Source organism: Gymnodraco acuticeps, unplaced genomic scaffold, assembly GCF_902827175.1.
Source record: "Gymnodraco acuticeps unplaced genomic scaffold, fGymAcu1.1, whole genome shotgun sequence".
Lineage (NCBI taxonomy): Eukaryota > Metazoa > Chordata > Actinopteri > Perciformes > Bathydraconidae > Gymnodraco > Gymnodraco acuticeps.
In genome coordinates, this window is record NW_022991943.1 from 23608 (window position 1) to 39168 (window position 15561).

The following is a 15561-nucleotide window of genomic DNA, read 5'->3' on the forward strand; positions in this document are numbered from 1 at the left end:
AAGTATTACAAAGTATTAAACGGCATTTTCCAAGGTATTACATTTTGTAGCTTGTTTTCAATAAGTATATAAATTGTATTCTACAGTTTGCCTGAATGTAATCATTGCGTAAGCAGGGCCGGCCCTAGACTTATGGGGGCCCTAAGCGAGCTTTGGCTTGGCCCCCCCCCTCGCGTTCTCACTACACACAACACGAAACCAACTTTTGTCTTATGATGTTAGCATAAGCACACATATTGTATAAATAACCATGTAAACACCGTGGACCTAACCTCCTCTCGGGGAGTTTATTTTTCTAGATGTTTCATCAGTTATTAATAAATCAATAGTTTAAAGTCTTATCATGCTATTTTTAGGCAATAGCATAGGTCTCAGATATATGAAAATATATATATGTCTATGAAGTGTTTTGCTCAAAATACCAAACAGATCACCCATTCTAGCCATGCCTCATATCCCTCTATTTCACTTCCTGTTTCAAAAGTGCTGATTTTGGGATACAGCTTAAAAAAAAAAAAAAGATTGATAAAGGAGGGGTCTGAGCTCATGCGGGACCCGGCAGCTACTGTCTAAACTAAATACTGTCGTGATGAAACGCCATATCATGGATTATCAAGGATTCTCTCTGAAACAGTCTGGAGCTCAAAGGCTTTCTCTCTTGCCGGTTATACCACAAGGTGAGTTCCTTTTTACTTCCTGCTTCTTCACACACATGCTCTCCGGTACAGGTTAGCTCTGAGCGTTAGCGATGCTAATGTAAACACCGACCATATTATGTCCAAATCAGTCGGGCATTGTTTCTGATGGCAACTTTCTGATAGGCCCGTGGGTCCACATTTCAGATATTACGTCATATCGGACGCAAATCTTGATCAGCTCCGTTGAAGCCCCGTTTTTAGAGATTTGGGTACGGAGGAAAAGAGAGAGGGTTTTATTTTCTGATACTGCGTGAGTTCTCCGACACACCGGGGACACATCTTTATGTATAAAAGACATCAGAAAGTGCATTTTGCATGATAGGTCCCCTTTAATTAATCTGACGGGTAAAGTCATCTTGTCAAACACATGCACATGATAATCAGATTTAACTTTATTTTGAAAGCTTGATAATCACAATGCATGGTCATTTAGTGAATCAGAAATATGGAACCAAAAAATCCTTATTTTGAACAAATAGATCCGTGGTGACAAAAAGACTCAGATTTAAAAACAGACATTTAAAGATCACACTACATGTATTTGAGATACTTTACAACATATTTACATAGCACTTTGAATTCTTTGTTTGTTTTTTTTTACACTGATGCAAAAACTCAACCGAAGGATTCAGTTGTGAATCATTACGAGTTTTAATGAAACACACATCACAGACGTCTTTGTTCCTGGTTAAAGCTGTAACAGTTTGACGATCTTTATAAAATAAAGAACCTCCTAAATCAGTGTCCGGGTCGGATGTAAAAGTATTTTCTTATTTAGTTCCTGCAAAGTTTCCCATTACTTACCAAATCTGCCACCAAGTGGAGTGCCTCAGGGTTCTATCCTCGGTCCTCTGACATTTTCTGTTTGTCTGATTTATCTCTCCTGTCGTGTTTCATCAATCATAACTATTGTGTTTTACATTTGATTGCTTCAAGGCCTTATGATGTCCAACACAGTAGGTACAGTATGTGAACATATAAAACTGCTGATCACCACTTTCATTGAATTTTGAGTTGTTCCCGGCCAAAAATGACCCCCATTGGAAATGAATGGGTAACTCTAGATCTCATGAACACGACAGGAGGGTTAAACCCAGCTCTCTGACCTTCTTCGTGTGTTCATCGCTCGTGTTCATATGTTATATGAAGTTAGCGGCCCTTTCACCAGACCCTGCTCTTTGCGCGACACCGGCGCATGAATGCTGCAGTCCCGCGCCTCGCAAATTCCCGGCACTCCTGCGATCCCGAATATTCCCAACTGACCGACAGCACCAGGGAATCCTCGGGGACCTTGAGGACCCTCCATGCCGTTCTTGGGTTCTGCGGGGTGACCGTGCAAACCTGCGGAGGAGAAATTACAAAATGAAGGCGCCTGTAGAAGCCTGGTATTTATTTATACAAGAGGGTGGAAAAGAGGCAGCACATTATTATGTATTTTGTTTAACTAGAAGCAAGTATACAATCCAATCAAAAAGAAAACAGTAGAGTTTTCAAATAAAACAAAAGGGGAAAAAGTGTAAGAGGCCCAATTCTGCTTTTTGGGTTTTCCTTTTCGTATAATGTGTTACATATATGTTTCAGTGCATGTAAATGGTCTGCAAAGGCTAAAATCCCTGTGTTTCCTCAACAGAGAGTTTCAATTTGAATGAACTGTTTTAATCATGGTAAAGATCCAACATTTTCTACCACAGAAACGAAACTGGCTGTTTTGCCAGCCTTGCGGTGACAAAGAGCCAATCGCTTATCATTTGAATGCATCTCCAAGTTTTGAATTATTGCGTGAAACTAAAGGGCGTCTCACCTCTGATGCCTTGTGGTCCGTCGGGTCCCGGCAGGCCTTTACCTGCATCACCTGCACGGGCTTTACCTCCCTTTTGACCTGTTGACAAATACACAGTTTCAAGAACAAAGCTGCAAAACTACAGACCTTTATTGAGAATAAACATTTCCCTTTTGACCTGAAAAACACACAAAACAAAAAGTGTGAAAAGCTACAAAACTAAAGATGAGTGTGTGTGTAGGTAGTCCAAAATATATTTTATATTAAAAAGTTGTTCTGTATGTATGAAAATGTGATTTACCTCTGTCTCCTTGCGCTCCTTTCTGTCCCTCCAGTCCTCGGTCACCTTGAGCTCCTCTCCCTCCTTTAGATCCCACTTTCCCGGCTTTTCCCTGATGGGAAGAGAAGGAAGACATGGTGTCCAATTACACCTTACTTCAGGACGCACTGGAAATCACTTATGGTGCGATTAACAATGCGATCAGTATTCTCGTGTCTTCCCTGTGTGTCGCACTCCAAAATGATCCTCTCAAATGTCGGTCACCAAAGAGGAATACAGGAAGTGTTTCAAAGTGTTTTCCAATAAGCAGGAATTAATTTATTCTCTGTATTACCGTATGGTTTTCCATTGGTCCCTCTTCTTTAGAGAAGACCAGGAAATGATGGATACACGGATCGTGTTCAAATCAATAGGCACGCAATGACTCTAAAGAATAATGATCACGCATCAAACACACATTCAGACTAAAGGAACCAGCTGTTTGGAAAATGAGAGAAGTAGAAAGTACAGGTATTTGAGTTCAACATGTAAGAAGTAGAAAGTACAGGTATTTGAGTTCAACATGTAAGAAGTAGAAAGTACAGGTATTTGAGTTCAACATGTGAGAAGTAGAAAGTACAGGTATTTGAGTTCAACATGTAAGAAGTAGAAAGTACAGGTATTTGAGTTCAACATGTAAGAAGTAGAAAGTACAGGTATTTGTGTTCAACATGTAAGAAGTAGAAAGTACAGGTATTTGTGTTCAACATGTGAGAAGTAGAAAGTACAGGTATTTGTGTTCACATGTAAGAAGTAGAAAGTACAGGTATTTGGGTTCAAGATGTAAGAAGTAGAAAGTACAGGTATTTGTGTTCAACATGTAAGAAGTAGAAAGTACAGGTATTTGGGTTCAAGATGTAAGAAGTAGAAAGTACAGGTATTAGTGTTCAAAATGTAAGAAGTAGAAAGTACAGGTATTTGGGTTCAAGATGTAAGAAGTAGAAAGTACAGGTATTTGAGTTCAACATGTGAGAAGTAGAAAGTACAGGTATTTGAGTTCAACATGTAAGAAGTAGAAAGTACAGGTATTTGGGTTCAACATGTAAGAAGTAGAAAGTACAGGTATTGAGTTCAACATGTGAGAAGTAGAAAGTACAGGTATTTGAGTTCAACATGTAAGAAGTAGAAAGTACAGGTATTTGGGTTCAACATGTAAGAAGTAGAAAGTACAGGTATTTGGGTTCAACATGTAAGAAGTAGAAAGTACAGGTATTTGGGTTCAACATGTAAGAAGTAGAAAGTACAGGTATTTGAGTTCAACATGTGAGAAGTAGAAAGTACAGGTATTTGGGTTCAACATGTAAGAAGTAGAAAGTACAGGTATTTGAGTTCAACATGTAAGAAGTAGAAAGTACAGGTATTTGGGTTCAACATGTAAGAAGTAGAAAGTACAGGTATTTGAGTTCAACATGTAAGAAGTAGAAAGTACAGGTATTTGTGTTCAACATGTAAGAAGTAGAAAGTACAGGTATTTGAGTTCAACATGTAAGAAGTAGAAAGTACAGGTATTTGGGTTCAACATGTAAGAAGTAGAAAGTACAGGTATTTGAGTTCAACATGTAAGAAGTAGAAAGTACAGGTATTTGGTTCAACATGTAGAAGTAGAAAGTACAGGTATTTGAGTTCAACATGTAAGAAGTAGAAAGTACAGGTATTTGAGTTCAACATGTAAGAAGTAGAAAGTACAGGTATTGAGTTCAACAGTGAGAAGTAGAAAGTACAGGTATTTGAGTTCAACATGTAAGAAGTAGAAAGTACAGGTATTTGAGTTCAACATGTAAGAAGTAGAAAGTACAGGTATTTGAGTTCAACATGTAAGAAGTAGAAAGTACAGGTATTTGTGTTCAACATGTAAGAAGTAGAAAGTACAGGTATTTGGGTTCAACATGTAAGAAGTAGAAAGTACAGGTATTTGTGTTCAACATGTAAGAAGTAGAAAGTACAGGTATTTGGGTTCAACATGTAAGAAGTAGAAAGTACAGGTATTTGAGTTCAACATGTGAGAAGTAGAAAGTACAGGTATTTGGGTTCAACATGTAAGAAGTAGAAAGTACAGGTATTTGAGTTCAACATGTAAGAAGTAGAAAGTACAGGTATTTGTGTTCAACATGTGAGAAGTAGAAAGTACAGGTATTTGTGTTCAACATGTAAGAAGTAGAAAGTACAGGTATTTGGGTTCAAGATGTAAGAAGTAGAAAGTACAGGTATTTGTGTTCAACATGTAAGAAGTAGAAAGTACAGGTATTTGGGTTCAAGATGTAAGAAGTAGAAAGTACAGGTATTAGTGTTCAAAATGTAAGAAGTAGAAAGTACAGGTATTTGGGTTCAAGATGTAAGAAGTAGAAAGTACAGGTATTTGAGTTCAACATGTGAGAAGTAGAAAGTACAGGTATTTGAGTTCAACATGTAAGAAGTAGAAAGTACAGGTATTTGGGTTCAACATGTAAGAAGTAGAAAGTACAGGTATTTGAGTTCAACATGTGAGAAGTAGAAAGTACAGGTATTTGAGTTCAACATGTAAGAAGTAGAAAGTACAGGTATTTGGGTTCAACATGTAAGAAGTAGAAAGTACAGGTATTTGGGTTCAACATGTAAGAAGTAGAAAGTACAGGTATTTGGGTTCAACATGTAAGAAGTAGAAAGTACAGGTATTTGAGTTCAACATGTAGAAGTAGAAAGTACAGGTATTGGGTTCAACATGTAAGAAGTAGAAAGTACAGGTATTTGAGTTCAACATGTAAGAAGTAGAAAGTACAGGTATTTGGGTTCAACATGTAAGAAGTAGAAAGTACAGGTATTTGAGTTCAACATGTAAGAAGTAGAAAGTACAGGTATTTGGGTTCAACATGTAAGAAGTAGAAAGTACAGGTATTTGAGTTCAACATGTAAGAAGTAGAAAGTACAGGTATTTGAGTTCAACATGTAAGAAGTAGAAAGTACAGGTATTTGAGTTCAACATGTAAGAAGTAGAAAGTACAGGTATTTGGGTTCAACATGTAAGAAGTAGAAAGTACAGGTATTTGAGTTCAACATGTAAGAAGTAGAAAGTACAGGTATTTGAGTTCAACATGTAAGAAGTAGAAAGTACAGGTATTTGAGTTCAAAATGTAAGAAGTCAAGGTAAAAATAAGTAGTGGAGTAAAGTACTGATACCAGAAAAATGTACTTAAGGAAGTATTTGTACTCCACTACTTCCCACATCTGATAATAATACAGGGACTCTTACAGTTTTTCCCGCTGACCCCAGGGGCCCCGTCCCCCCCGGGGGTCCGATGAGGGTCCGGTTGTTGATGGGGCAGCCCTGGGAGCACTTGGCCCGGATGGAGGAGGCGTACTGGGAGATCTGGGCGGTGACCACGCCTCTGCAGAGCTGAAGCACCTGCTCATCCGTCAGACCAGGACCCTGCAGACACAAACACCCTGTTGGAGCCAGTATTGAGCTTTTATAAGAAAGGCTACCTAATTGTGACGTCTGTAGTCAACACACTATAAAAGACTACAATTCCCACGGCGACAGTGATGGGCAGCAACCTGTCAGAAAGACGCCGTAGAGGAACCGTTTTTAACCGTCCAATTAGTTATTAAGTTATATAAGCGTTCCTGCAGAGGGAGTTTCTCTCCTCCCATAGCATCACAAAGTTCCTGGACAAAATCAATGGGTTTCCAATTGGAGTTCAGATTATAGCAGAACATAAGCTCTGCGGTTAACACACATTCATGATACTTAACAGCGTATATACTCAGCAGGATAACGTCCTCACATGAACGGTACTTTGTGCTTTCAGAAGCGTAGATGCAACGGCCAGAAGTACAAAGGTTAGGCTATAAACGAACTAAAGGCGGACTCATGTCGACAAAATTAAGTTTTCTAGAGACTCTCAGTCCCTTGTTAGGAACCGCTGTTATTTGATGACACATAGAAGCTGCTGACTTTCATGAGTTGAGTGGGGTATTTAAAGTCGTAGAACAACGTGTGGAATCTCTTCCGGTGCGTTACCCACAGACCTTATTTAAGGCATCTGAGCAAACACACGTTCAAAGAAACAATGATTCGAGACGAGGGAACAGGAAGTAGTACAATGTATTTCCGGGTTTTAAGACTTGTTTCTGCACCTCTCTATTGGACTCCTTCGTTTCCTTCCAAAACAATCTATAATATTTATTTAAACCCTTTTTTTCATGAACAATAAACAATATGATCATTGGATCGTATCGTATACTCACGGAGGGGCCTGGAGCTCCTTTAGGTCCCGCCTGGCCTCGAACACCGAGGTCTCCGAGCGCCCCGAGCTCTCCTCTGGTTCCCGGGAGCCCGGGGGGGCCGAGGGGCCCGGAGAGGCCGCTGCGCCCCACAGTTCCTCTAGGGCCACGCTGTTAGAGAACAGGGAGCGAAACAAAGGAGGAAAACCATTTTTAACTGGTGTTGTGAAAACACTGAGTGTCCTCTTCCAACATGAGAGTAACATGATAACAAAGGTATCAACTGTAGCTGTGAACATGACAGGATGTGTGATTACCTAGAAGAGCATCAGGACTGTTTGAGGCAGATGATAGCTATGTGATTAACATGATGATTCAGCCTCTATGGAGATAGACATCAAGCATGCTCATTTCTGACGTGGAGCTAATCTGAAGTAAACATTGAATACTGCTTTCTGTTCCTCCATCTTGTGACTGTGTAACTCCCTCTCTTGGATATCAGCATGTGAAGGACACTGTTCAGGAACTAGTTGATGCTCTGTATGTGATGACTCCTTCCATTCTGGAGAGGATCACAGATACATGGATCCTGAGGCTGAAGCTCAAGCCGGGGACGAGTGATAGTTCTCTAACAGCTGGTCTGTTGCATCCCACACATATCTGCACTATTACAATAAGCAGTACTTTATTTCACTGAACAGCATTCCATTCTATTTTAATATCAAGATTCAAAGGTTTTATTGTTTTCGGTCTTATTTATATATATTATTTTTGCACCGTTGAAGGAGCTTGGGACTTCCATTGCACATCGACCCCAGCTGTGAATATGACAATAAAGCCTTTGAACCTCTTATTTATTACACAGCTGTTTATCAATCTGTTCCTATCACCCAGGCTTTACATTGAGTATATCGGTTTGTTTTATACAATATAAAACCTTCTGTCTATCCATGTTACTTCTTTACATACACTCTACAAAGTATCATCATAATAGCCAATCAAACTTGTATTCATTTGATAAATAAGGATAACTAAGATGTCAAATATAACACAATTGAAAACCTGCTTTACTTATGGCCCTAAATATCTCTCTTTAAAGAGGGCTAGCCTGCCGTCGTGTGTCAGACCTTTTTGTCGATGATTTGGTCAAAGCAGAGCGTGTTGAGGAAACTGCATTAGTGTGTATTTCTATGACGTCAGGGTACATTATGAAGTAAATATAGTAAACACCTGTCCTTTGTCTCCACGGTCTCCCACGCCGCCCTGAAAGGAGGGAAAACAGACATCAGTGAAACCCGGCAGGTGTGGAGGAAGAGGAAGTGAACATATAACGGAGGAACAGTTTTATCATCAGATTGTAAAAACAAAATTACCTTTGGGGCTTTCACACCTTTGATGCCCTTCCTTCCCGCTGAGCCCTGCAGGGGACACACCCAGAGGAGGAAGACGGGTTATTTATCAGAATAACAGCATGTGATTGATTACAGTCTAGCAGCTCATAGAGTCCTGCTGTGAACCCGGAGATGCTGACACCAATGTTTTTATATTAGAAATGTATAGCAGGGTCTCCAGCGCATATGTTGGGACATTAGCACAAGTTGAGTAAATAGCATTAATTACCATTATAGCTTGGACAGTTTTGAGTGGTTTAGGGGGTTATTGAGGAGGCCGAGTCCATTTCTGACATTTCCAGGATCAAATAAGACAGATTTAACCAAAAATTGCAATGTTTGTACTCTTGGTGGACTCTTTTTGATTAATTTAGGGCACTCTGGATCATCTGGATTGGACAGATTTGAGAAAAGTGTCCACAGTAGATGTTATGATGTTCATCTGGTGCTCTCTATATCCAATGGTCGCAACACTTCTAGTTTCTTTAACTTGTGTGATGTTCTGCGAGCGGAGATGTGTGATTTCTGATTGCATGCGTTTACTTATTTCTCTGTGCTGCAGCACTTTGGTCTGGAGGTTTTAAAGTGCTTCACAGATGAAGTTGTATTTGATGGAATAATCTCTCACCGTCTCTCCATCGGGTCCGTTCTCACCTTTGGCTCCCTGGAAGACATTCAGGTTCAATTACTTTTTCATTTCAGATTAAAGTGTCATTCATGAATCTGTGCAGATACTCACAGTCGCTGCCTGCAGACCCTTCGCTCCGAGTTTCCCCGAAACTCCAGCATCTCCTTGTTCTCCTTCAGCTCCCTGAACCCCAGACAGGAAACACTCAGGACATGAGATTTAAAAGTTTAGTGGTGGGAGAATATTCAGATCTTGTACTTGAGTAAAAGTAGAAGTACTCAGATATTGTACTTGAGTAAAAGTAGAAGTACTCAGATCTTGTACTTGAGTAAAAGTAGAAGTACTCAGTTCTTGTACTTGAGTAAAAGTAGAAGTACTCAGATCTTGTTCTTGAGTAAAAGTAGAAGTACTCAGATCTTGTACTTGAGTAAAAGTAGAAGTACTCAGAACTTGTACTTGAGTAAAAGTAGAAGTACTCAGATCTTGTACTTGAGTAAAAGTAGAAGTACTCAGATCTTGTACTTTAGTAAAAGTAGAAGTACTCAGATCTTGTACTTGAGTAAAAGTAGAAGTACCAGAGTGTAGGAATACTCTGTTACAGTAAAAGTCCTGCATTCAAAATGTTCCTCAAGTGAAAGTATAAAAGTATTCTCATCAAAATATAGTGAAAGTAGCGACAGTAAAAGTAGTCGTTGTGCAGATTGGTCCATTTCAGAATAATATATATGATATGTTTTATAATGATTGATCATGAAAGTGTTCTCAAAGCTGGTAAAGGTGCAGCTAGTTTGAAGGACTTTGTAGACTGCAGGGTAGCTGGTGGATTTACCTTAAAAAACACATGACTCATGTTGAGATTTCAGATTTAAAGCTGACTTCTTCAGAAAGTCCACAACAAGTTCTCAGTTATTTGTATTTCCCTTTCAGGACTGGAGCTTTTTCCCTCAGGGTTTCCCTCGTTGACATGTGATCAGGTTGGACAGCCAATGAGAGACTTCCCGTTATAAAAACATTTTAAAAGACTCATTTTGGATTCGGGATGTTAAGATAGAGCAAAGGAGCGTCCATTGTATTCAACCGTCGAGATATAATTACGATAATTAACATGTTGATAAAACAATGTAAGGGATGTTTTTAGAGGAGTTTTCAGGACTCCAAATGTCTTTTTTAAACTTTCAACATCTCAAGTTCGGTGTTTTCAAAGCGTGTCTGCTGTCTCCAAACACATGGTTTAACAACATGCGCCAGACGTTCTGTGCGTGGGAGTCTGAACAGGACAGGGCTTTTTCACTTCCCTTTCTTTTAAGGTCTCGACATTATAAACATCCTTTTTTTAAATGTCAGGGGCGTCCCCGAAACTTGAGCTTTATAAATGTCACAATACAGATTTAGAAACCACCCTTTGTGGGACTGTCCCCATACGAAGAGAGAAAGGTGTAGGACACTGTAGGTCAAACAACAATTACCATCTGGACTTTCAGGATCTAAATGACCCCTAATGTCTGGAGATTTTTTACATTCATTTCCATAAAACTCATCGCTCCTTCTGGTCTCATCTCCAACCAATTAATATAGAGGAAAATAACTCTATTAGCACATTGTCCACCTCTAAAGACACACTGGTTTTAACGAGGGCTTTCTGAAGTGTCCGTACTGGGACGTCTATTTACCTCAAATTGAATTTACACTGATTTACAGACGTTTTCCCCCAATGTAAGTCAATGGGAATGAGTCTTTCTGGGCCCTGTGCGTCACGTTCATTTAACCTTTATATATACTCTACATATCATACATTTACAACGACAGCGAGTCAATTATAAACAACAACAACAACAACAAAGCGATAAAAAAAGAGGCAACTTCATCATAAAAGCCAATAAAACTTGTAATAATTTGATAGATTAATTAGGATATACAAATGGAGCGAAGCCTGCGAGCTAGTTCAGGCAGTCGACTCGAGCACATTACCACGTGACGCACCTCGTCCCTCTAACAACCAACCAACCAAACACATTCTCATAAACATGCCGCTCTATTGAAGCTGCCAGGTCTTCCTGCCTCTGCCTCGCTAGCTGCTGCTGCTGTGTTCACTTGCTGCTGCTCGCCTGCCCCCACACCACCCCAGCTTCCGCCCAGCTTCCGCCCCAGCTTCACCCCAGCTTCCGCCCCAGCTTCACCCCAGCTTCCGCCCCAGCTTCCGCCCAGCTTCACCCCAGCTTCACCCCAGCTTCACCCCAGCTTCCACCCCAGCTTCACCCCAGCTTCACCCCAGCTTCCGCCCCAGCTTCACCCCAGCTTCCGCCCCAGCTTCCCCCCCAGCTTCACCCCCAGCTTCACCCCCAGCTTCCGCCCCAGCTTCACCCCAGCTTCCGCCCCAGCTTCGCCCCAGCTTCCGCCCCAGCTTCCGCCCCAGCTTCACCCCAGCTTCACCCCAGCTTCCGCCCCAGCTTCACCCCAGCTTCGCCCCAGCTTCCGCCCCAGCTTCCGCCCCAGCTTCCGCCCCAGCTTCACCCCAGTTTCACCCCAGCTTCCGCCCCCAGCTTCCGCCCCAGCTTTCGCCCCAGCTTCCGCCCCAGCTTCACCCCAGCTTCACCCCAGCTTCCGCCCCAGCTTCACCCCAGTTTCACCCCAGCTTCCGCCCCAGCTTCGCCCCAGCTTCCGCCCCAGCTTCCGCCCCAGCTTCCGCCCCAGCTTCCGCCCCAGCTTCCGCCCCAGCTTCACCCCAGCTTCCACCCCAGCTTCCGCCCCAGCTTCACCCCAGCTTCACCCCAGCTTCACCCCCAGCTTCACCCCAGCTTCCGCCCCAGCTTCACCCCAGCTTCCGCCCAGCTTCACCCCAGCTTCACCCCAGCTTCCGCCCCAGCTTCACCCCAGCTTCACCCCAGCTTCTGCCCCAGCTTCCGCCCCAGCTTCCGCCGCAGCTTCCGCCCCAGCTTCACCCCAGCTTCCGCCCCAGCTTCACCCCAGCTTCCGCCCCAGCTTCACCCCAGCTTCACCCCAGCTTCCGCCCCAGCTTCACCCCAGCTTCCACCCCAGCTTCACCCCAGCTTCCACCCCAGCTTCACCCCAGCTTCCGCCCCAGCTTCACCCCAGCTTCACCCCAGCTCCACCCCAGCTTCACCCCAGCTTCCACCCCAGCTTCACCCCAGCTTCACCCCAGCTTCACCCCAGCTTCACCTGTAGGCTCGGGGGATAGTTATCTAATAATCACTCAATGTTCTTTGTAAATCTGTGGAGTGATGAGGCCCAAGCCTAGACGCCAAACTCAAACTATATGCTGCTATAATAAACATATTAAGAAACATGTGAGTTGTCTGACTGAAATATATTACAATTAGAAATCTGCTTAACTTATTGGAATAAGGTTCCTTTCTTAGATTTTCTTTCTAAATTTGCAATTAATTATCTCTCTAAGAAGTCTGTAATAAAAAGGCTGATGCACTCCCAAGCGCAGAATAAAAGGAGGCAAGCAAACAAACAAAGTGTTCGTAGCCAGAAGTGTTTGGAGCTGGGACACTGGACATTATTACAGTGAAGGCAACCGCTCGTGTTTATTCAATATTTAATTGAAAGAAAACCTAATTTTGACAACTTTGATTTTGTTTATTTAGTTTATTCTCTTTCGATATTCTGTATATACTTTTTTGTCTTTATACATCTTTTTGAGCATTAATCAACCGACTACGCCTTTGTTTACGGACGGACAAAGAGAACCCCGTCATATGTGTATTTCCACAGTTTTGCTGTCAGTAGCTCAGCACACTTGATCATGTGTTGGTCTGGAATTGAACCGGTGTCTTCAGATGCACTCACCCCAGCGCCCACTCTGCCTCGAGGTCCCTTCACACCGCCGTCTCCTTTACTGCCCTGCAGAACCAGAGGAGACAAGATGCTGAGGAGAAGTACTCACATGCATTACTTAAAAAACAGAAACAGAAATAAGACAAGACAAGACAAGACTAGACTAGACTAGACTAGACTAAAGTAGACTAGACTAGACTAGACTAGACTAGACTAGACTAGACTAGACTAGACTAGACTAGACTAGACTAGACTAGACTAGACTAGACTAGACTAGACAAGACAAGACAAGACAAGACAAGACAAGACAAGACAAGACAAGACAAGACAAGACAAGACAAGACAAGACAAGACAAGACAAGACAAGACAAGACAAGACTAGACTAGACTAGACAAGATAAGACAAGACTAGATAAGATAGTGTTTGTTACCTTGTATCCGAACACCCCCGGCTCTCCGCTCACCCCGGGGACTCCCATCAGACCCTGAGGAGGAAACCAGGAAGAAGTTCAGATGACAGTTTTGTAGATATATTTTTCACTCTAAATGTAATAAACTCACGTCTTCTCCGGGGTCGCCGTCGCTGCCCGGCAGGCCGCCGTAACCTTTGGTTCCCTGAGGGAGACAACAGAGACAACATGACATGAGCAGAGAGAAAACGAAGCTTAACGCAAGTTCAATCGAGCCCCCTCCCAAAATATACCTCCGCTAATTGACAAACACAATAGAGTGGTGCAGTGACGAGTCCTAAAACCCGGAAGTGAGTCAGCATTTCACCACTTCCTGTTCCCTCGTCTCAGAGCCAATGGGATCTCTCCATAGGATTTAGGAAAATAGCTGAAATAAGGTCTGTGGTTGAGACACATTGAAGAGACGGATCACGTTTTGTTCTACGACATTAAATCATCAGCAGAGACCCCACTGGAGATTTCTGAAGAGTTGACGTGTCTGAAAAACGATGGTTGTTACCAAGTGGCTGAATAGGACTACAGAAGTTGTGGAGGCCGTTGTACGTCATTACGCCGAACACGTAAACACTCCTCTGAGTTAGTTTCTGTTCTGCTTGAAAGCAAGTCCCTGCCTCCTGCAGACTGTTCAAACAAACGCTTCAACTTGTTCCATCTAGAATCTGTGTGTTTGAATATGTGACGTTGAAGTCGTGCTGCTGGACTCGGCTGTAGTTCCTTTATAGCATAACGTTAGCATTTAGCTTCTGGCGACTAGATTTATGATTAGAACATTAGAAAAGTAGGGTAGACATGTGGAGATTATCCGGCTGAACAAAAGGTGCATTTATCAAACAGGTTCGTTTTCCACGGACTTTATTTCCAGCTATTTTCCAAAATCCTATGGAGAAATAGGAATAGGAAATCCCGTTGCTTTTTTGTCGAGGGAACCGGAAGCTTACTTCCGGATTTTAGGATGCGTCACTGCACCGCTCTATTACATTAATCTGTGTGTTCTCCACAATAAATACATATTGTTAAATTAAAACAAAGTCTGTCCTGATTGAAACACTGCACAGAATATATGGATATCAGTAAAACATCCAATAATCAGCTGTTTACTTGTTACTTGGTTATTCCCAGTAAACTATATAAATACAAATATTAAAAAAGTAAATATTCCTAAATTTCTGGCTAATTTTTGGCTTTAGAGTCATCAGTGAAAAACTACACAAGAGCTGAATTAACCTGTTTAAGAAGTACTGACAAAAAGCTTGATTGGTTGATTTCATAAACGTAAAAATAAACATTTATTAAAAAAAAGATTATGTTGTAATCAAGGTTTATTGGACAAGTGCAACATTTGCCTTAAATGAATAAATAAATCAAAGAAGTCTAATAGGATTGTATACAGCAGGGGTGGGGAACCTCCAGCCCCCAGGCCGTATACGGCCCGCGAGACGATTTGGTACGGCCCTCGAGGTAATTTAGCACGCAAAAAAGAAAAAAATTAAAGAAATCTAGACCGCAAAAAAAACAAAACAAGCTCCTGCCTGTTTTTCCTGGCCAAGGTCAGAGTCCTTGAACACAACACGAGCCTAACGTGTCATCACGTGGTATATGTCTCGTCTGACAGGAGTGCAGTTCTGACGGAGAGCACCAGAAATTGCAGTACCCATAAGGAGCCGTACACATGCTGAAGTTTTTGCGTGGCTGTGTCTTTAGTTGTAAGCCCATCTGTTAATCTGTCACACTGATCATACAGTCAATACCTTTGTTGTTGTTAGCATCTGGTTAGCTAGCTATGCTAACGAATATAAGAAGCTTTTTCTTCAATCAGTGAGGTAAAGGCACATCTTTATATGATCATTATAGTTATAAAAAAATAAGAGAATAAAGTAAACAGGTATAAAATACTATATGACAGTAAAAAAAAGTATTATTAATAAACGAGAATACAGTTTGAAAGGAGAGTGATTTGTAAAATATCCATAAAGAAAAAGAAAATCTGCTTCCAGTTCTGTTTCATCTGGATGTTGAGAGATGTTTCCATAGAGCTCCTAATGTTGCTCTCAAAGTGCACCAGATTGATGCTTTTAACTTCAATATTTAAAAATAAATCTTCCCGGGGAAGCATGCCCAAGTGGAGGAGGTTAGGCCCCCCCCCCCCCCACTTAAATCGTGTCCACATGGATAGGAAACTAAATACATTTGCAAACATCTTGTGTCCATATTTTTCTATTTTGGTGGTCATGCCACACCGTGCACGTGCATGCGCGAGTCATGGCAAGATATCTG

General features: G+C 41.7%; 1 protein-coding gene across 1 annotated transcript in view; it reads right to left on the minus strand.

Annotated features, from left to right (window-relative positions):
• Positions 1–1070: 1070 nt before the first annotated feature.
• The window catches only part of zgc:113232 (uncharacterized protein LOC541546 homolog), a gene marked incomplete at its 5' end in the record, with an annotated part of 33836 nt that continues 19345 nt past the window's right edge, over positions 1071–15561 (minus strand). The window contains 12 exon segments of the mRNA XM_034200486.1: positions 1071–2039; positions 2500–2577; positions 2780–2870; positions 6024–6200; positions 7022–7168; positions 8228–8260; positions 8371–8415; positions 9017–9052; positions 9128–9199; positions 12830–12883; positions 13249–13302; positions 13379–13432. Of these exon segments, the coding sequence (XP_034056377.1) occupies positions 1831–2039; positions 2500–2577; positions 2780–2870; positions 6024–6200; positions 7022–7168; positions 8228–8260; positions 8371–8415; positions 9017–9052; positions 9128–9199; positions 12830–12883; positions 13249–13302; positions 13379–13432 (1050 nt within the window).